Source organism: Argiope bruennichi, chromosome 2 (assembly GCF_947563725.1).
Source record: "Argiope bruennichi chromosome 2, qqArgBrue1.1, whole genome shotgun sequence".
Taxonomy (NCBI): Eukaryota; Metazoa; Arthropoda; class Arachnida; order Araneae; family Araneidae; genus Argiope; species Argiope bruennichi.
Genome location: NC_079152.1, coordinates 1,201,019 through 1,223,855, shown reverse-complemented (window position 1 = coordinate 1,223,855; position 22,837 = coordinate 1,201,019). Strand labels below are relative to the sequence as shown.

Sequence of the window (22,837 nt, the reverse complement as noted above, 5' to 3'; positions counted from 1 at the left end):
TGCCAAGGCTTAAACCAATCAGAGCACGTCGGTATCCTTTGCCATAGACTTAGTCTGTACAATTTGCGAACTCGCAATAAGCGAATAAACATTCAATTTTGTAAAAGAAAGCAAAAATCACGTTAAATTGAAACAGTCTGATCTCAAAATAAATTTAATATTAGGCTGACAGAGATATAATATTGGCCTGACTGAGAAGATGAATGAGAGATATAAAAATATATACAATAATTTTTTTGAAACTCGTGTTTCACGATGAGTAGACCTATAATACAAATAATTTTAATATAAATTAATATACCGTCTCTCAAAAAGAGGGATTTGCAAATCAACTGCGGGAATTTTACAGTTTTTGTAAATATTTCGAAAATTATTTGGGGTATACGTACAATTTTTATGACATCATTACATATGACATTTATTATTATTATAGGATTATGACATTATAACATATCCACTTCCCTTACATGAAAATTTTTTTACTATGTTACAATTGATTCTTACACCACATGAATTTTAAAAAAAAATACATAAATTAGTATTTTGTATGCTATTATATCATGAAATACAATAATTTTTTTAGAGAGTGAAAAAGTTTTTAAGAAATATATTGTTACAAACCTTTAATACTGCTTCCCAGCACAGTTAGTTCAATCATTGGAAAAACCTGTTGGGTGCTGCGTCAGTGATTTCAGAGCTTGGCGTCAAACTTGGATCCATTTGTCAACAAAATAGATATTATTGGAAACTTCCTGAATTTTAGCCATTCAGCCAATAGGAATCAAGATACGACTGATTGGTTCAGAACCTTCTCAGACCGCTTCCGGGAACTATAAAAGGCCGGCAATCTCAAGCTGCAATGAGTTGTCGGAGTCGTAGAAAAGTATCGAGTCGTTGAGAGGATAATAAAGCAACAAAAACCAGCGTTGTGTGGAGCTCAAGCGATTGCTGAATTGAGCTGTGTGACGGGCCCTGGTGTTTATTGTGAAAGCAGCATCGAACACTGTGAGGAGTAACCCGTCGTATGTCGGCAGTTGAATACAGCTAAAACGAGGAGACAGTGGAGAATTGCAGTCGTTTGGAGAGACCGTAGAGTGAAGCTACGAAGATTCCCTCTCCTGCTGAATTCTGCCAGATCGCTTTCTGTTGTGCTGTTGTTATTAGTACCGATTTCTAATTCTCAGGGCGGGGCACCTCGAAATGAGGATGAGATGCTTCCAGCATGGTGGTTGGATCCCGCCAGCCTGGAGGGTACACAAATAGGTGTGGGATCTGGCTCCTCCTATCGATGACGGGACGGGGAACTTTCTTAGGGAAGCCGGTGATGGCCCTTAGGACTCAACCACAGTTCTCGCCAGTGTTGCTGTTGCGGCGGACTGGTCATCCAGTAATTTTTCCGTGTGCCTTCGCGGCGGGTCGGAGGTCAGATGTATGACTTAGTACAGATTTCTACTTGTGGGCTACTGTTTGTTGGCGTATGCTGCTGTGTGCTGTCCTGTATTCGTCTCGGCCGTACATATTTGTCATCTTTGTATTAGTGTCTTTGTGTTTAATAAACGTCATTGTCGTTCGTTATTGTGGTCTGCTAATTGTTTTCACACCATACACCCACTACAAGCGAACCCGGTGAATTTACGGTCTTAGTAGTGGAATTGAAGTTCCATAACAATATAATAATTTCCGAGATATCATCGAAAGATCGATCAGAAGATTAATTTAACATTGAACACGTCATTTTTCAAATGCTACAACTCTCAAAATTAACATCAGAATTCCATACAACTTTATTGCGAGATTAATTTCACGACAACAAACTGATTCAATACAAAATATTGATAGCCGTAATGAAAAAATTTCGAGATAGTAGTTAATTAACTCGGATAACAAGCTTATTGATTGGAACACACCAGTTCCCTCGCATCATTTCCATGGACATCAAATTCGCGCAGATATGATAATAAATAAAAAGGATATAGAGGTGTTGTATTTTTTGTTGCTGTTTTTGACAAATGTACCATAAAACTTAGATTTTCATTATACTTATTTGTGAAGCTTTCTTCAACCATTTGATCCGTTAAGGCAAAGAGTACTAGAAATTAAGTGCACAAAAGTAAAAAAATGCATTTTAATACATAAGAAAATAAACTTGCAAATAAAAATAAAACATTTCTTAACTAAAATTTACATGTTATTAAATAAGAGACAAGCACCAGTCTGAAATATCCTTAAAAGCAGCACAATGCATGTGTTCTTGATAGTTTTCAACTGGTTTTGCTGAATGCGTGCATCCATCAAGCCAGTGAATTTTATATGGTGATTTCATACTGCGCAATACTTTTTCTAGAACATTGCTTTCACACATTTCGTCTTTTGTACCACTTAAGAAAAAAATGGGTAATTTAGATTTTTTTAGTGGTTCATCTCTCAAATCTTGCAAGTTACCCACTTTATGAAGTGGGTATGACAAACAAATAATTCCTGTAATTTTTTTAAAAACTGGGTTAGAATCGAAAGCCTTATTTTCTGATGTCAACATGACAGCTGCTCTTGCGCCCATTGATCTACCTGCAACAAAAGAAATCGGTTTCAATAGGCAACTATTATTGAAAAATATTTCAATTACTTTGAAAGTTAACTGAAATCTTGTATTAGTCTAAAAAACTGCAGATTCATAACTGCTAACCTATTTTTCCTTCCTCCTATAATTCTATTGATTACCATTAAAGATGTCAAAAATTATTGCCAAGAGAAATTTTTTATAAAATTATTCATTCAATGAACACAATTTTTTATTATGCTCTACATAACGCATATAAATAACTGTTAAGTAATCGTTATGTTTTCATTGAAAAGATTGGTTATGTACATGCATGTACACACAAAACTAATAAATATCATATTTTCGTAAAAATTTCTTCTTGATGGAGCTCACATGTTTTTTTAATAAATATAACCAAGTTTTTTTTTTCTTTTTTTTTCCTTGTAGTATTGTAAACATAGGTTTAAGAAAATTAGCTCTTTGGTAATAATTGGTATCTCATTCATCTAACTTATAGTACTTTTGAATTATCTTATTCACATATACACAAATATATAAGCATAATTCACAAATATTAATACTTCTAACACAAGAATATCTACAAACTCAAATTAAATTTCAAGAAGAAAATACATTCTTATGTAAACTTTATATTATTAATTCATAACACAAGTCTTTCAAAACCGCAAGGGTAAATTCTATTGAAATAGATCTAAAATTTTATTTAAAATCTTACAACTTCTATAAAATAGACAAATTTTGCAATTTCATTTTCATCTAAGATCTTTATGTAACAATCCCATAATTGAAAAATAAATAAAATGTAAAAATTAATTATTGATGTATAAAAATAACACAAATTCTGTTAATTGTGAAAATTTTTTTATGAAGTCTGGAAAGTTTTCTTAACTGAGAAATAGTAGAAAAATGTGAAAGAGAATCAAGCTGTTGAAAACTCAATTTAAATATTCTTCTGTACAATCCCAAATGCTATTGGGAACCCCTATTCAGAAGTCATGGTATAGAATCAATTTTTAAAAATCGCTGCTCACAGATAATATGATCTTAGGAATAAATTATAAATTAATACACAAATTATATTAAAACAAAATCAATAAAATTAAAGAGCAAAATAATTCATACCTCCATTTTAAAATGAGATATATCGGACTTAACTTACCACCAACGAAAATTTTCTTTGGCTCATATTCTTTTTCTAAATAAGCCTATAAGGAATAATAAATAAATTAGATTTTCAATGAAAGATTTTAGATATATTGATATAAAATAATTTCCTGGCTTAGCATATTTTCTCGGTTTGTAGTTAAGTCATATTAACTTTTTATAAATGCTCTTTCATCACTAGGCTCTTGCAAATTCATGCGAAAAAAATTATTATTATTCTTATTTTTCAATTTAGTATTGATCTAAATATCTTGTTCAGATCAATAAATTAAGTTAAAAATTATAATTAAAATTAAAAATTAAAATTATAATAAAATAAATAAAGTATAAAACAACAATTCATTAAATTTATACATTCACAAAAAAACTATTCGAATTTGATTTTAAATATAATTTGCTCTTCAAAGTCAATAATATGAAAATATATCAATCAAAATTTAAGGTAAACTCCTTTAACTTCTAAAGATTACTAGTTATTGAAGGCAAATAAGTAATTATGTAATTATGTATAAAGTTAACTCTGTTGCTACCTAAGCCATACATATTATTATTGATTATGCATATGCCACATATATTATATTGATTTATTTACCAAAGTAAATCACTGATATGAGATATGAAAGTTTTTTTTAAATTAATAATAGCTGTAAAGTTATATAGTGTGGGAATTGACTGGACATAGTTGCCCATTAAGGAACTTTTTACCATTTCAAGTTCAGTATTGTAATTTAAAATTAATGGTATGTAGTTTGCTTCATCAAATGAGACAACAATAAATAGCTTATAATGCAATAAATGGTTTTAGAAAAATTCAGAATTAGAATATTTTTTTATCACAAAGTATTATTAATATATAAGATATTTTGATTACAGAATAACAGAGTTTCTATTATAGAATTTGATTAGAATATTAGTTATATTGATTATAATATTAATCAATATAACTAATTAGTTATTTTACAAAACAGCATGATTGAGAAGTATATATATTGGAAATGGTTTCTTATATAATTACTTAATTTTCTTTTCTCATAATAATAGCAAATAAATGAAATACAAACATTAAATTATGGCAGAAGGAATTAATATTCAAAACATATTTTTATATATTAGTATAAATTGAAAATATAATAATGCAAAATCATTCAAGTGATCTCTTTACTCCAGAAAAGAAATATTTTTCACACAAAGTACATTGATATATTCCGATAATGGAAAGATCTAAAATGATACTAAATAACTGACATGAGTACTTAGTCTTGAATAATGTTAGAGACAGAAATTTCCTGAAACACTTTTCATTCTCAGCTCATGAGTGTTTCAGTTCGTTTTATTATTATCTTAATTAGAGATGGCATGCAATAATAAAGACTTTTTAATGAAAGGCATCAGCATTGTGTACAATTCAATATCAATTTCTTCTTTTTCTTTTATTATATATTTATTAACAATTAAGTAAATTGTATTTTTAAATTCAAAGTTCAAAATCACTATAAAAGGAAAATAAGTTTTACAACTAATTAATTTTTCATTCAAAGAAATTCTCCATCATTGATTTATAATTAATTGTATAATTTTAAGAAATATTTTTAAAATGAGTATTTAATTTAATACCTATCACAATTTGTAAAAATTTCCTTCTACGTTTTGGAATCATTTACTATGAGGGTGGGTGGGTTGGTGCCAATATGTACATAGCTGATGTAAACAAGATTTATTAATTTTCTTAAAAGTGATATTAATTACAATACTTTGTAAATTGATAATTTCTCCTTGTTAGAAATAAATCTCTACTACATATGCACATGGAATACAAAATAATATTTTTTATTAGATGTGAAATAATAATTATAATTCCTTCATAAAATCTAGAAAATTTCTAATTTTACAAAATGGACTTATAAGCAAGAATAACTTCCTTATTTTTTTTATATAAATAATGATGTAAAAGCATTTTAAAACTAAAAGAAATGTTAGCTTTTATTCAATGAATAATGTTTTACTATTTTAATAAAAAAAAATTACAACTAGCTGCTGTTTTCTTTAAAATGTAAAATTTTTTATACTTTTTGTTTACATGCTAGTGGATATATTATGCACAAAAGTGCTGCACATGCAATTTTATACGCCAAAATTAGAAAATAATTAAACATATCACTTTATTCAAGTTGTGAACTTAACTTAATGTATATTTTTGTGTATATACTTATAACTTTGTGTATATTTTTGTGCTGCCATTCTAACAGATCTCCATTTTGTCAATCATATTTTTCCTTGATTTTAAATTTTTACAATCGTATATTATAAAGAGATTATATTCCAAAAATAGAATATTACTTACAAGCACCTCGCAGAATACATTTATTCGGTATTTAATGTTGAGACCTTTACAAGTGAAACGCAAAACAGCAAATCCTTCATTTAATAGAAACGTGGCAATCGCACTTAATTGAGGTGTTTTCAAATCACCACCAGCACCATGAGTAAGAACAACCCAATGTCTTCCTCTAAGATCAGCTTCTTTTTTTGAGGCAGTGCAATCAACCACAGCTTCAATCAGTTTGTTTTTGTAAGGTATTGATATATTCATCTGAAAAAGAAAAAAAAAATTTTTAATCTATATTTCATGTCCAATTTTGTATTAGAAAAATATATAAATCAGAGTACTTATGAGTTTCTTTTTCAACACATATTCTTAATTAAAACTTTTTCAATCAATTAATTTACACATACAATTATATATATAATTCATTTGTAACCCCAAATGTTTGCTCAAGCAGAAAAAAAAAACATTAATTAATGATAAACAAAAAGAAAGTTAAATATGTTACTTGTATTTTAATGAGGTGCTTTAAATGAAGACGGCTATATGACTAATATTTCCTTGAAGAGATTGAAGGAACTGATAAGCATTTTGTAAACTTAAATTTATTTATGTATTCCCACTTGGGGTCATGATCCATAGTTTAAGAAGTATTGGGCTATAGTCAGTTAATTCAGAATAAACAGTTATAGAAATTCTCTTTATTTGAAATTTTACTCATAAGGTACTTTTCTGTTAGCAGGTGCAAATGTCGCTAATTGTGAACCAAACACAAATTTGGCGTACGAAATTTGGCGGAATTCTACATTATGTGATGATTTTTCGCTTGCGCCGGCTAATGGAAAAGTACTCTCATATACATTATTAAAAAATTATGTGTTTTCAATATGTTGAAACTATATCAGAATAAACTTTAAATGAAATCTATTTTCAAACTATACTAAAAGAATTTAATGTAAATTTGTATTTGAAAAGATCAAAAAAAGCATGAAGATTGGCTCCACAAATGATGAGGAAATTCTGTATTGGTTCAAAAGTATTGCCTGAAAAATGAATCAAATACATGGTAATTTTTTTATTTTTTTTTTTGATAATCAAGCTAATTTATGATTTAAAAAAAAATTATTATACAATTGTTTACTGGCAAGAAATAGAATAATACATTTATCACCAGAGATAAGATAAAATTATTACTTTTTTCTAGAAATAATATTAAGCTTAACATTCTAACAATTTAAATAAATAACTAAACAGATACTGAAGTAAAATTCAATTTTCTAGAAGATGAAACAATTCAACAACTAATAATTTAAATGTTTCAAGATATTTAAAATGATAAGGCTCAATAATAACATCTTTTTATCATTTTTCTCATATTATCCACTGTAATAAATATTGACATGAATTAGTTGATTAAATTTTTATGCACATCGAAAATGAAATTTTATCCCCTGATCAAGACCAATGTTGTACCATGGATTTCAGCCCCCCCCCCCCAAATTTGCCACCTTCAGATTCGGTACAAAAGGCTCTAAAATTTTCAGAAATTCTAAAGAACTTTTCAGCAAGAATAAATTTATTATTGTGTATTGTACAGGATATACAAAATAGTAAATTTATATTGATTTCTATTGACAATAATAGAAGTCATATATGTATATTTTATAATATAATAAACACATTGTTATAAAAGTTCTTACACATATGTCACTTATTGATATATATATTAAAACAACATTTATGATTTATCAACAAGATTAAGTTAATATGACATACATTTAAGAGCATATAATGAATAACAGTAAATAGGATATTAAATACAAATCAACTTCCAAGTAGAATTAGAATGACATTGTAGCAATATATATTTTTTATTCAAAAATTAATAGAATAAATAATAAACTTTCTGCCTCTAATTTTAATAATCTTTTTTTTTGTAGAGCAAAGTTTTTTTTATTACACTAACAATGCTTACAGCATCACATACTTCTTAATCAATACATAACAGTTTTGGTCAGTTAGACAGACAGTTTGGTTAGTCTTAAAATATTTATTATTGATCATAAATAATTTTTGATCAATTTTAATTTTGAAAACCTTTTTTCACAGCTGGCATTGCTTAAGGCAATTGTGAGGAGTATTCAGAGCAAAATTATAATGTTCGGCAGAGTATCTTCTAGCTTAGATTTCATAAGTTATTATAATTTAAATAGGTCCACATTAATCAATTTATTTTCAACACCTGTGGTACTAATAAAAGCTCATAATCGAACTTATTTGAGCCTGATATCCTTTTCATTGGATGTGTAGTCTATCTGCCATCCAAATCTAATAGTCTAACCAGCATTAGATAGACAAACGTTTTTACCAAATTTCGTAGCTACTGAAACCTTACATGAATTTTTGCAGTTATTCTATCAAACAAGGAAAATAGTTTCTGCTTCAATCCATTTTCATGGGATAGATTGGCATCCCTAATTTCCTCATCAAAAATACGCCTTCTTGTTTTGAACCTCTGAAGTACTAAGAAAATGACAAGCTTCTTGCAAAACTTATAAGGTTGTATGTTATTTCTTCTTGTTTCTCTTACTTTCTGTGCATATGATTTCATGTTGAGTCCCTTTGTTTGTAAATATTTTTATGCATAATTTATTTCATGTAGTACTGATTGTCAGCTCTCACCCCCCCCCCTCAAAAAAAAGAGAAAATAACTTTACTGTAATTAGCAAAGTTCCTGTATCCGTATTGTGATTAAGCTTTCATCTGTCTTTGCAATTTTTTCTAGAATTACCAAAATGTCTTTGTATTGCTGCCATGCCATAGTTATGGCATCTTCTCTTGCATTGCACAGCAAATTTTGAAGCCTTTTTAAACTTTTATCAGCAGTTGCTATCAGAACTTCCCAATGATGTATGAACATCGAAAAAAAGTGATAGAAACATTCAAAAAAAGTTACTGAACTCACCTCAACTGAGGCAATCTGTAAACAAACCAGATTTAACAAATGATGTACACAAGGTACAAATTCAAACTTCAGAAATTTAATTATTTTATTCTTTACGGAACTCATGAATGTCTTCCAGCCATAACAATAGCATTATCATTTATACAGTTCATTATATTGTGACCATTAGCTTCAAGCTTGCTTAAAATTATGTTTGAAACTCCTTCAACAATTTTATTTTTTATTTCAAGAAATCTATAAAAAATTCTACTACTTATACTTCCTGATTTCCTATCATTATGTATTTTAATAGTTAGTTTTGTTTCCTTTTTGTGAGAAATATCTGGAGAGCTGTCAAATAGAAGAATGCTTGATATTTATTTCCTAGTCTAATAATATGTTGATGAATTTCATCATCAAAAATTGCAATAGATTCATTTAGAATTCCATGTGACTTATAAGTAATAGAAATTATACTACCCATTTTAGATCTTACAAGATGTTTACAAAGTACAGGATCATACTTTGTGATTAAATGCAGCAAATCTGAAAAGTTATCTCGATTAGAACTGGTATTATTTTCTCATACTACATAAGAATATATCAAGGAATCAAATAATGTTGTTTGGAATAATATCAAATAATGTTGCTAAAATGAACAAGAAGGTTAAAGAAAGGAGATTCCAGGATTCCATCACAAATAAAGTAATAAAAAGATCTATGCTCATTTTTATTTTCTGAATTGTAGGTGTGCTAAGAATATGAAAAGAAATTGTTCAAATTTTTAATTCAGATCACAAGATATTATTATTTATTATGAATTTTTTTGTTTATATTGATTTGATTAACAAAATAATAGTTTAAGGAATGCAACTGTAAACTTTCACATTGAATGTTAATATTTGAAGTAACTTTAATCATTATTTAGAAAATACAAAACTGAATAAGAAGGATTTGAAAGATAACAAGGATTATGTGTTTTATTAGTATTTCCTATTAAAATTGTAAAATTACTTTTCAATTGAGTCTTTATTTTCAGATGAATTTATAAGCATGAATATTAATTTTTCCTATTTAGCGATGAAATCCATCCAAACAAAATAAACAAATTTCGCGGATTGCGAATTTACTCTCGCACACAGCGGTTCATCATATCGTATGACTTCCCAAATGCAGCGAATATTGATGATTACTATTATTCTTCTGGGCATATATTTATTAATATATAATGATCTAGCCTTTTTATTTTGACTAAAAAAGTTTTTAAATCAACTCTTTTGGGGTTTTGAAAGAATTGTTCTGAGATAGTATTTCATGAACAGTATTTCATAATTCCTGTTGCTTCGATTTCACTGCTTCGTTACAACTCTACTCTTCCTTTCGTCATTTGTGGCAATTTTGAAAAGTATATTCAAAAAGTCGCATGAGTCAAATATAAAAATTTTTTTATTTCATGTTGATTTCTAGTAAGTGCCCTTTGGTTTCCTTTAAGAGTTCGTCTTATTTATTCTTTGAATGACATTTTTTGTATTTCTTTCTTATGTATATTTTAAAAGGTTCCGCCTTTCAATAACATATGAAACGGTCTAAAAAATCACATCCTTGCTCTTTTCTTTCTGTTCTAATAAATGCAATGATTCTAGCTTGATTCTTTTTTTGTTAGCAGGCAAAAGAAATTATTTTCTCAATATTAATTTGTGAAACTAAATTTAGACTTCGAAAGTTTATCAGGGAAACTAGCCGGCATTTTACTCTTCATCAAAATCTTGTATGAACCAACATTCGGTTTTTATTAATTTAATTTGAAATAAGATGAGAATAAAATCTCGCGATAGTTTTTAAATAATAATCTTGGAATCCTTAATTAAGGTGTATTGTAGCACAATATTTGAAAACACGTTAATAAAATAACCTAACGGAAAACTAAACTGGCGATACGGGGAAAAAAAAATATTCTAATAAGTTTTTCTGTATGAACATTTTGACACGTCATATTTGATTAATTTTGTTTTTGTCTTTGAAATTTTTTCATTATAGCTTCTATATAAACTTTTCTTTATAAAAGTTTTATGTCAATAGAAAAAAGTCAAAATCTACAATTAATCTTTATAGTATGCTACAGATTTTCAAAAAGTTATATTTTAAAGAAGTGTAGGTCTTTCTATACATATTTTATACCTTTTAAAGTGTTCAAATCTTTTACAAATTTCTTCCTTTATCTTTTTTAAAGGTTACAAAAATGTTTTGTAAATTGGGAAATAAAAAAAAAAGTGAAGCATTAAATAATGATATTTAAAAAATTAATTTAAAAACTATGAAGAAGTTTTGAATAAATTTTTTGTAATTAATACACATTAACTATTTTTACTTGCTATGGGAATAGTTTGCGTGTTTCCTGACTATCACTTTTTTTATGAATATTTTTTTACTGAATTGCATTATTTTCAACAACTTGAAAATAATACAGTCCTGTTTTAAAGGTTTGAAATATTTTAAATTAAAAAATTAGAAACTATTATAATTTTTTTTATTGTATTTTGTATTGTATGAAGAAAGTTAACTTACAGGGTTATTTTTATCATTTTAGGCTCTAAATACTAATATTGTTAAAAGGAAGAATGAATGTTACTCATGATCTTAACTTTACTATGGATATAATGCTGGCAAATCATTAAATTTGCTGAAATAGTCAAATGAATGTTTTCCAATGAAAAAAATGATATATTTTAGATTAACCTTTAAGTTTCAAAATTTAATATTATCAATTATAAAATATTAAATAAAATTAAAGCTTGTTTTGCATATCTGAAGGAATTTATAGATAATATGATTTTTTTATGTTAATCACTGATAAATTTTGCTTTTTGATTTTGAATCTTTTTTTAAAATCTATTTAGTTTTTCAGATTCATAATACTAACATAAGTAGAGATTGCATTCTTTGATAATATGTATATATAGTAATTTTGTAAATTAATCATATGCAAAATTGATAATTATCTGAAAAATCGTTAAAAAAATATGTGTGTAAAAAGGCAGGATGAAAGCTATACTAACTTATATAAAATAATCTTGATTGTGGTATTTGATGATTAAATCCTAAACTTCTATAAATATTTGGAATAGAAAACTGTATTAATGATATAAAAAAATATAAAAGCATGTTATAAAACTTATTGTCATAATTTACAACGGAATTTTGTTTTTCTCAGATTTTTGAAATGGCGCATTTTAATCTTGAGAATGAATTATCAAATGCTTTGAGCCTAGACGCGCCTCTCAGTAAAGGCCCTGTTCCACGCTGGCAGAGGAAAGCATTGGAGAGTTCTCTTTCTAATTTGTCCATCAGTTCTCAACACGATACTACTCTTCTAAATAAATCTTCAAGTAGGAGTAGGCCTACAAGTCCGAAAAAGACACTTGGTGAGTATGTACGACATTTTATAGTAAAATTTTGTCTTTGCTAAAATTGTAAAAAAAAAAAAAACCATATTTTAACATTTTTTTCTTTAATATTTTTCTAATTTTTCCCTCCTTTAGCATAATGTGGAATATTGTCATTGTAATTTAGATTTTTAAAATCACTAAGAATTTCAATTTTTCTTGTAAAGAATTATTCCTTCAGCTTTATGTCTCATGTCACAGACTAGTAGATTCAACTCATTTAATTCAACAATATAATATTGTAGCACTACATTTATATAACAATTAACTTTGGATAGAAGTATCTGAAATTTTATGGGCTGATTTTCTAGCATTCTGTTTTAATTCTTCTTAATTCTGAAATAATTAAGTTGTAGATAAAAACTCGAAAAAAAAAGATGCTTTTTAGTTTTTACACCCTAATTGTAGAGCACAATGTTGATTAGTTTGCTGTAGCTATGAATGTCAGTATTAAACTTCTTTTTTTTTTTTCTTTTTCCCATATAATCAGCATTGTCTATTTTAAAAAAATTAAGCTTTTTAAATGGATATTTGTTATTATTTGGTACCTGTTTATATTCATAAGTAATTCCTGTGGTGAATTGCATATAAGCCAGTAACAGCACTTCTACCCGAACATCTGTTTTGGTAAAATCGGATCGTTACTGGAATGCTAACCAAAATTTCTCAGGTTCTATCCTAACGCGTCTCATAACCCTTCATTCCTATCAGTTTTGAAACAATGGCAAAAAAGCAATGTAATTTTTCACTAAGATTATATGTTGGTTCCTTCCTGTATTGTTATTGTAAGTTGTCTTTTGTATGTATTTTGCACTGAGTGTAAAGAACAGTCATGACACTTTTTAATGAAGCACATGCGTTTTATGGCTGTGTAATGCGACAATGGAAGAATTATTTCAAAAAATCGATTTTAAATAGCAGCCAAGTGAATTAAAAATGACTAAGGATGACTAAATGCTATTGAAAAGAATTCCGCCTTTTTCATTTTTTTATCCATCGTTGGCAAGTTTCCTTCATACCAAAGAATGAAGCTTGTTGCATGTAAATAGAGATTAAAAAACTGTTTTGGAAAAGCAGACTCTGGGAATAATTAAAATTGATCAAATGGTTGATTAGTTTCCTATAGTTAAAGTTCTATTAAATTTATATTATGCTATAAATTTATTCTTTTTACTATTGTACTCTTTTCATTACTGTTTGAAAATATTTTTTTAAAATTATTTCAGTGCATAAAATAAAATATATAAAATCATAATATGAACATTGCTTGACTTTTATACAGAGGAATGGAACAAACGTGTAACTCCTGGCAGAGGTTCCAAGAGTCCTCTTCCTGATCAAGGAGACAGATTCATTCCTCACAGAGGAGCTATGCAGTTTGAATTAGGCCATTATTTGGTAGATTTTAACTTTATCTTAATTTTTTTTAAATCCAATTCTCATTTCAATCCAATTATTCATTCAAATTTTAATATTCTGAGTTAATGAGAACTTATAAATAAAAAGAAATTGTTTGTTCTTATTAAAACTTTTAATTTAGTAATCTCACAATTCCTTTTGTTATAGAATGCTCAACAACTTAAAGAGTTGTACAGTTCCAACTATCTGTAAAGATATTTTTATTTTTCAGTGTTAAAATAGAACTTTACTACCCTTGTAATAACATCTTGCATTATAGATAGTATTTCCCATTATTATATTTTTTACTGATTATTATAATGTATTACACAGATGGAATGATTCTTTTTATATATAGCACTGAAATTCAAATTGCTTGATTGATACAAATGACAGCATTTAGTAAATATGGTAATCTTTTATGTTAATGTATTTGAATATCGGGTAAAAGTGTAGTTTAGTGTGCCCCTTGCTGCGCCAATGATGCCAAGTCACCAATAAAGATCACCAATAAACACTTCTACGAAAGAGTTACGGTTACCACTTTCTGCATTAAAATTAAGATTTTTACTTATTGGTTTATCTGAAATATTTATTAAAAAAATTTTCAGCCTTTGGGATCACTATCTCTGCTTATCTTAATAATTTTGAAATATGCAAGTTTTTACAAACTGGCTGCACCTGTCTTTTGTTTAAAGAGCAAAATTTAGAGCATGCATTGCCTTCCACATGTGAAGAAGGCACCGGTCAGAATTTTTTAGCTTTAAAAAAAACATCCTGCGGTTTCGCTAGCAGCGGGAAATTAGTAGCTTCACTAGTACATTGAACATAAGGACTGTGTGGATAACAGGAACAGTACATAATCAAAAGAAAAGAAAGAGCGGAGGAAGAAAACATTCTCCATATAAATTTCCAATCGAGCATCCTTTTCCCAACTTCATCAACATGTAAAATATATATATTCCACACGCCCTTCATCAATTCTGTAGGTTCAAAATATCATGCCATCCCATTCACCAGACATCCATTCTTGCACAATTATAGACATAAATTATCAAAGAACTGTCAGAGTGCAGAAACAATTACGAGAACTACAAAGAACTCCATTGCAGAAGATTTTAAAAGTAAGAATTCAGACGATTTCTTAAAGTAAGAAATCAGACAATTTTTTTTTTTAAAACGCATACTCGCAATTAAAAATTGTAAAAGAATATTTCCTGTTCGTATTCACATTAAAAATAAAATTGCAGTGTCTTATTAATAGTAAAAAAACTTTTAATTATAATACAGAACTAAATTAAAATCTTTAATAGACATTTTTTTAACATTTTTCCTAAAATAGTTGTAGTTTATTTACAACTCAACCATTGTAAAAAGTAGTAAACAAAACAGCATTAGGGTTGCTAGAAGGTCGTTTCATTGGGTTGCCATATTGCAGCAAACACTCGAGATGCACACTAAACTTCACATCAAACGAATATCATTTAGAAATACATAATGTAAGCTAATATATAATTCTACAGAATATATATATTAATCTGTAATCTTTTAAAATTGACTTGCATTTACAAGATGTTTTTTGTTATAGCTCACCAAATCTAAATCTGAAGAAAACTTAAGCCCTAACAGCTCTCATTACAGAAAAGCAATGAGTGAAAACATTCTTGGTACAGATATTTCCAACTTCCGTATTCTTGCTTATAAAAATAAAGCTCCTCAGGCTCCGTCAGGTAATTTTGTATTCTTATAAACAATAGTTTTGACTAAGTAGAGAAACTGGTCTTTCTTGAAACCTAAGCATATTGTGCATTGTCATGAAAAAATATATAATACTTGATCACTGCTGTAGTGAAATTTAATTCTTAATAAATATAACCAAAAACAGACCAAGCAAGTATATCAAGTTTGTGTGGGATAAAAGACAATATACGAAACAGTGCACTAAAACTCTGCAATTTTCATGATCCAATGTTCTGGGTTAGATGGAAAATACAAAATTGTCATCAGTTCAGGACTGTAAAGAGAAAATTTTGCTTTATGAAAATGCATATTAAAAAAATTGCTGTATTAGGCCCAATAATAGTGTATAGTTTATTGTACAATGAATACTGAACTAACTTATCTTAAAATTCCTTAAAAACATAGAGTATTCATAATATTTTATTCTATATATTAATCATTTTTCTTTCTAGCTAGCTATTATATTTATTTATGGAATGCTTGATAAAACCTTTTATTGATTACATAAATGGGATGTATTTTGTAGATTGTTATTATTTCAAAGAAATTTTTCAGGATTGTCATCTTGAAATCCTTTTCATTTCCTTAGTAAATAAGGCTCTTTATAAAAAAAAATTTCTCACATTTTTATGGGGAAAAAAGTATTTCTGAATGACAAATGTCATTTTCATTACTAATGTATTTCATCTGACAAATCTCATGTTATAATAGCATAAGAATAATCATATACACATTTCAATTGTGGTAAAATTGAAGCAGAACAGGATAGGAGACTGATAAAAGCCAGAGAGCATGGGTGATACTAATTAAAAATTTGACAACTGAACTGGAAGAAGAATTTAAGAATTTTTTTCTCCTGTAAATTGGGGGAAAATTTTAATACCTGGTGTAAGATTTAATAAAGAAAAATGGTCTTTGAAGATGGGGGGATTGAATTTATTGATTAATTTGAATACATTTAAAGTATTAAAAAAAAGAGAAATGTTATTTTATGAGTTTTTGATGGAACTCTTATAGCAATGAAATCGTTAAAATTATCAAGTTAGAAATTTAAAAATCTGAGTATTTCTAATGTTTCTTTAGAAATTAATTTCACTATAAATTAAGTGGGTTTTATTAGGTATTTTCAGTTCAGACAATAATTACTTATTCTATTCAAGGGTTTATAAAACTACTTTTATAAAACCTTTATTATTTTTACTTACCAACATGCTTTTGTTACTTTACAGTCATGTATAAAATAAGAATTGATAATAATTTTAAAAAACAGAAACTGTCAAATGCACGGGTACAAAGAATTATAAAAATATATGCATCTATTATTCTCATCTTCTTTCTTCCCTATTATAGGTCATTCCAATGTTCTTAAAATCTTGTACAGTTCAACAAAAAATCCAGGATCCACAAAGAAAGCCACTCGTCATATTCCTCAAACTTGTGATCGAATTCTTGATGCTCCAGAAATTTTGGATGATTACTGTAAATATTTATAATTTTTTGATAAATTTATTTTTAAATGGAACTTCTACAAAATTGTGTTTTAAATATGTATAAGAACCTAAAAATCGTGCAATTTTTTAAAAGTAAATTTATTTTAATATAAAAATATGCACCATTTAAATTTCACTTCATTTCTTGTCCTTATCCAAGATTTGTAGCGTCATTAAAAACTGCTTATTTTTTATGGTCCTTAAAAGTGTTTATTTTTTACAAAGGTGCTTATTTTTTCTTTCTGAAGATTAAATAAAAATTTTGGGAAGTTAGACTTGCCCTAGAATAGGAATAAATGTTCTTTGTTTTGTTTCATCCTTCAATGTAAAGTGCTGACCATAAAGAAGGAAGTGATACTGATTGCTGATTATTCATTTGCATTAATGACTTCAAAGTTTGAGAGGTTTCTCCTATGTATATGTATGTATGCATGCATGGAGAAAAAATATCACTAACCTAATTTTTTTTTTTTTTTTTTTTTTTTTCTTCTTTCTTTTTCTTCTATTGCTTGCAGTGGTAAGAGAGAAGTTTCTTTTTAGGGTTAGGTTTTGACTGGAAATATGTAAAGCTGGTTTCACTTTGACTTAACCTCATTGTTGCACTTTTGTTCTGTGGTTACTTCTTTGCAGAATATTTAATATATTTTATACTGCATGTAATTTTAGTGCTAAAGTTATATTAAAAAAATGCTGGAAGAAGGTGTGTTCAATTCAATGTGGACTTACAAAATGAATATACTAAATGGCTGAAGGTTTCCAAAAATAAATATAAAATAAAAATGCTCGTGTTTCTGCAAACAAATTGATATTTCTAATATAGGAGAAGCAGCTGTAAAAATACATATGAAAGATAAGATTTTATTTTAATCATCTATTTTCTCTGTCATAATTTAAATTGGGAAAACTACTGACTTATTCTTATGAATTCTGTTCAGAAAATTAAACTCTTTGGATTCTTAATCCATCCTTTCTATATATTTGATGCTACTTAGCTTTTAAAAATTTATATATAAATTGGATGTAATGTTTTTGTATCAATGTTAACCCAGGAGGATATGCAGTTTGTTATTGTTAAATTTTTCTACTAGGTTTTCATAAAAACAATATTTTAAGAATTTAATATTTGATTTTGTGACTACAATTGTAATTCTGTGCCAAATTTTCATTTCATTCATTGGAAAAAAAGAACTTCTCTAAAACATATGTTTGATAATCAGTTTTTATTAATCACTAAAAACGAAAGAAAAAAAAACCCCAAGTATGACACTGTAGATTCAATTAAAATGCTAAAATTGTGCCAAACATCAATATTTCATAATTATTTCACAATGCCATGAAAGGTAAAGACCAAAATTTTATATGAAGAGATAACACCTTTATTAGAGAGTTTGCTAAAAAGTGTTGCTGCTGGTTTAGGATTGTTTTAATGGCTTAAGCTGAAACTAAAAATATTAGGTCTGTCTAAATTTCTTGATTTGAAAATTTTAAATTATCACTTTTATGTACATTGATAAGATTTATTTTGTTATATATTGTGAATTCTTAAAATGGTTTAAAAAATACTTCTAAATCTCTACATAAAGTATTTTTCAGATTTCAGTAGTCTAACTTTTATGAGTACAATTTTAAATTAGAATTCTTTTTCAGATTTAAACCTCATCGACTGGAGCTGCACGAACATCCTAGCTGTTGCTTTGCATGAAACATTATATCTATGGAATGGCAGCACAGGAGAAATCCAACAACTCTTGGAGATGCCTTCCCACACTGATTACATATCATCTGTAGCATGGCTTCCTGAAGGAAATGTCTTGGCAGTAGGTACAAGCACTTCAGAAGTTCAGCTGTGGGATGTTGCAGCAGAAAAAAGAATCCGAACAATGAAAAGTCATACCGCTCGCGTCCCTTCGCTTTCTTGGAATGCATATATATTATCCAGGTAGAAGAAAAAATTAATATTTTTAAGTAATTTCTTCAGACCATTAAAAATAATAATAATAAATACTTTTTCTTTCAGCAGCCAAAAATGGACACCCCTTTTCTGCTCATTGCATTATATAATTTTTTTATTTATTTCATTTCCATAAGAATACTATACTGCATATCTTTTTACTTTCTCGTATACAAATTATAGAGAAAGTATTATAATCGTCACAAAATTCAAACTTGAGATTCTGACAAATCTCCACATTTTAATCCACTCTCATTTTGAAAAACACAATTTTCTGTCTGTGACATAAATATTTTCAATAATTTTACTTGCCTCTTGAAATTTTGATTGTATTGTGTATCTATAGCACTAACATTTTACAGATTCCAACAACTGATTTATAATATGTATTTCAAATTTTTCTCTCGAATACTAAAAAATTTTGATGGAAGTTTTAAGACAATTATTTTTTTATTAATAAAAGATGTGAAAACAACACTATGCATATGCGTTTGTATATAATCAATATAACACTCTCAGGAATTCGCAATTTTCAGTGGCTGTCGAACTGGAGTCATTCATCATCACGATGTGAGAGTTCAAGAACATCATGTGGGAACTTTGGCCAGCCATACCCAAGAAATATGTGGACTGCGCTGGTCATTAGATGGCAGGCACCTTGCTTCTGGTGGGAACGACAACTTGGTGAATGTGTGGACTGCTGATGCAGGCATTGGTCAGGCAGATGCCCAGCCAATTCATACGTTCAATGAGCATCAAGCTGCTGTGAAGGTAATAGTTGTGAAATATTGTTACAAAAATGTCTGAGTGATGTCCCTACAACTGAACTTAAAGTATCCTTCATCCTTTGTAATCGTCATATTTGAACTCAACATTGGACATTTTTAGAAAATGTCTATCAGACTGTGAAAAGATAACTCAAAAATGCTTTGAGATAGATGAATGCAATTTGATATACAGTTTTTACACCAAATTTATAGATTTTTATCAAATTTTGAGAATTAATCAATTCAGTGGGAGTCTGGCTGTTTAAATAAAAGTTAACACAACTACAAAACAGGGATGGATAAAATATGATACTAAATATATAAAATTTAATATTGATTATAGACATCTATCAAATTTTGAAACAAATCCAACAAGGGCATGCCATTTATCAATTTATACTTTCAGAAAATATACAAGCAATAATTTATGAGCACAATGACTTAATAGCAAATTTGGTAAGTGATTTTGTGACTACAAGTGTTGTTCTGTGTCAAATATTTATTTTAATCAACTGAAATATAAATTACAAATTTGATTTCCAGATACTGTTAATCACATGCTAGGAATTTATTGTCAAGAATCACACAATGGATTCAATAAAAATGCTAAATTCATACCAAAACAATATTTTGTAATTACAGCGAATCACGTGTGCAATAACCTATTAGTGCACAACTTAATTTAAAACATAAAATGAAGTGAAGTGCTAAAATTACATTGAAAATACAAAGTTAAGACGGCTGAAATTATGATGAGGTAAAATAAATCTTTTAAAGAAAATTATCGAGAAATTGATAAAGTCATCTAAAATACTTTAGATAAGATTTTAAAAATGCAGTAAAATATTTCAAAAAATTAATGCTGCTTTTGAATTTTTTTTCATTATTTAAAAAAAAATTAATCATAGCAGTAGCAAGGGGGGGGGAGCATCTTGATTTGTAAATTTGGTTAAGTGGTACATACCAGTTGAAAATTGTTTTGAAGTTGGTCAAGATTTGATTTAGACAAAGAAACAATGGAATGCACTCATTGAGCTACAGAAATGAATTGTAGCAGTCTCATAAATAAGATACTGGCATTAAGGGTTAATCTCTAGCTCTCTTAATAGGGTTAATCTAGGATTAAAAAATATTTCTGTTCACTAGAACATTATAGATTTAATAATGCGAATGAATTTGAATTTAGAATTCTGAAGTTTATGATATAATTCGCAAAATAAACAATAATACATTCAGTTTTTATTTTCTTATCATTTATTGCACATTTAATAATTACAGAAAATAGGTTTAAATAATAAATTTAAAAAAATTCAGAAAATTTCAATCATTTCTTCGGATTTCTTTATGCTTTATTTTAATTTGTCTGTATTACTTTGAGCTTGTAAATATTTCTTAAAAATTTAGAAACATTTTTAAAAATAATTATATTTATACAATTCATAGGCCCTAGCTTGGTGCCCATGGCAACAAAATGTTCTCGCAACTGGAGGAGGAACAGCTGATAGACATATTCGGTTCTGGAATTGCTCCCTTGGAACATCTTTGAATGCCATCGATACAAAATCACAGGTAAATCTAGAGCCAAAGTTTAGTTGAATGCATATATAACTAAATCATTTTCTAACTTCAGTCATCAATCAGCATTTTTGAATTCTTAAATTATGATCAACCTGTCTGTGTAAAGCATCTCTTTTTTTTCCTCAAAAATTGATCACTTTCCTCAGGTTGTTCAAATTAAATATGCTGAAATGCATAATTTCTTTTCATTCTTTTCCACTTCCCTCTCCAATGGTATCTTGTGGTATTGATGAAGAATAGCTGAATCAGTAGATAATTCCTCTACTAACATAAGCTCTACATGTTACTGTAGAGCCATAGTGGAGAAATATATATTATTTGTTATATTATTCTATATTTTGTTATAATATATTGATAATTAATATATAGAAAATTCGAAAAAGTTGGTGATTCTTTTTGAAGCTGTTTTAAATTGATAAAATGTTAATTTCAACAGTTTATTTTCTATAATTTATTATTTTGATAAAATTTAAGACATATTTTCAATATTCTTTGATAGTTAACAATTTTTCAGATTTGTTAATTTTGAATTCTTTTTAGGTTTGTGCCATTCTTTGGTCCAAAGAATATAAAGAACTTATATCAGGACATGGTTTTGCAAATAACGAGTTAATTATATGGAAATATCCATCCATGATGAAAGTCTGCGAATTGACTGGTAATTTTGTTTATGGTTGTTGCCATTATGCAAAAGACTGTTTTGAATTTAAAAATAGCTAAACTGAAAATAATTAACATTCCACTTTTATCTCTTAGGTCATAAATCACGAGTTTTAAATCTGGCAATGAGCCCTGATGGAACAACTGTGGTATCAGCTGGAGCTGATGAAACTTTAAGATTGTGGAACTGTTTTGCTGTTGACGCTAGTAAAAAGAAGGCGGTAGCAGGACCCATTCATAAGAGTGATCTAATGAAGCAGACTATTCGATAATTTTATTTTTAAACTATTGTATATATATTCTACAATTTGATTCATTTGACCGATTCATTGTATTTTTGTGTAATTTAATTAATAAACTTTATCTGCTTTTAAATAATTTTTACCATCCTCTTTGTACTCTCAAATTCTGTCAATACAGTTAATCAGATTAATAATTCAAAATTTATCCTTTCATATCTCTACAAATTTTGTCATAATAAATTTTCAGGCTTTGGCTCTGATTTTTTTTTTTTTTTTTTTTTTTTCCCATCCTTGACCAAATATATTTGTACAGTAACTACATTTAATGTGATCTCTTTGGAACTTAAGAATTTTGATACAATAACTGATTTGGGTAAATTTAACTATTATATCGAGAAAAGGGGGGAAGCCATTTCATATTAAATTAATTAATTAATTATTGCTTATTGACAATTATTCCTCAATGGTTCACTTATATATTGTCCATACTTATATTACTCTTTAAAAATTTGCTGAATAGTTATTTTAGGTTTCAAAGTATCAAGTACTTGACTCATTTTAGCATTCATTGGAGGGT

The 22,837-nt window shown here is 27.8% G+C and overlaps 2 protein-coding genes across 3 annotated transcripts; one reads left to right on the top strand and one right to left on the bottom strand.

Moving 5' to 3' along the window:
• Positions 1-2,111: 2,111 nt before the first annotated feature.
• On the bottom strand, positions 2,112-10,136 carry LOC129991330 (testis-expressed protein 30-like). The gene is made up of 4 exons (XM_056098223.1): positions 10,006-10,136; positions 6,066-6,314; positions 3,720-3,765; positions 2,112-2,565 (listed from the first exon to the last, which is right to left on the bottom strand). Exons 2-4 carry the CDS (start codon positions 6,312-6,314, stop codon positions 2,192-2,194), a joined length of 669 nt encoding a protein of 222 aa, XP_055954198.1. The 5' UTR covers positions 10,006-10,136; the 3' UTR covers positions 2,112-2,191.
• A 228-nt stretch (positions 10,137-10,364) lies between these two features.
• On the top strand, positions 10,365-22,497 carry LOC129991303 (cell division cycle protein 20 homolog). Of its 2 annotated transcripts, none has more exons than XM_056098221.1 (10): positions 10,365-10,457; positions 12,203-12,413; positions 13,717-13,832; positions 15,421-15,562; positions 16,923-17,051; positions 18,710-19,001; positions 19,550-19,784; positions 21,224-21,349; positions 21,899-22,016; positions 22,115-22,496. In XM_056098221.1, the coding sequence occupies exons 2-10, from the start codon at positions 12,212-12,214 to the stop codon at positions 22,288-22,290; spliced, it is 1,536 nt and encodes a 511-aa protein (XP_055954196.1). In that variant the 5' UTR covers positions 10,365-10,457; positions 12,203-12,211; the 3' UTR covers positions 22,291-22,496. The 2 variants fall into 2 exon arrangements, with proteins under 2 accessions (XP_055954196.1, XP_055954197.1); XM_056098222.1 differs by lacking the exon at positions 10,365-10,457 and adding an exon at positions 10,469-10,484 and having other exon boundaries at positions 22,115-22,497.
• The last annotated feature ends 340 nt before the right edge of the window (positions 22,498-22,837 follow it).

Excerpts from the sequence above, each read along its gene's own strand:
- LOC129991303 (XM_056098222.1), top strand. The coding sequence starts at position 12,212 with ATGGCGCATTTTAATCTTGAGAATGAATTATCAAATGCTTTGAGCCTA. Across the intron at positions 17,052-18,709 it reads AGAAATTTTGGATGATTACT|ATTTAAACCTCATCGACTGG; the intron begins GTAAATATTTAT and ends ATTCTTTTTCAG. Across the intron at positions 21,350-21,898 it reads CCATCGATACAAAATCACAG|GTTTGTGCCATTCTTTGGTC; the intron begins GTAAATCTAGAG and ends AATTCTTTTTAG.
- LOC129991330 (XM_056098223.1), bottom strand. The coding sequence starts at position 6,314 with ATGAATATATCAATACCTTACAAAAACAAACTGATTGAAGCTGTGGTT. Across the intron at positions 3,766-6,065 it reads ATGTATTCTGCGAGGTGCTT|GCTTATTTAGAAAAAGAATA; the intron begins GTAAGTAATATT and ends TATTCCTTATAG. Across the intron at positions 2,566-3,719 it reads AAAGAAAATTTTCGTTGGTG|GTAGATCAATGGGCGCAAGA; the intron begins GTAAGTTAAGTC and ends CTTTTGTTGCAG.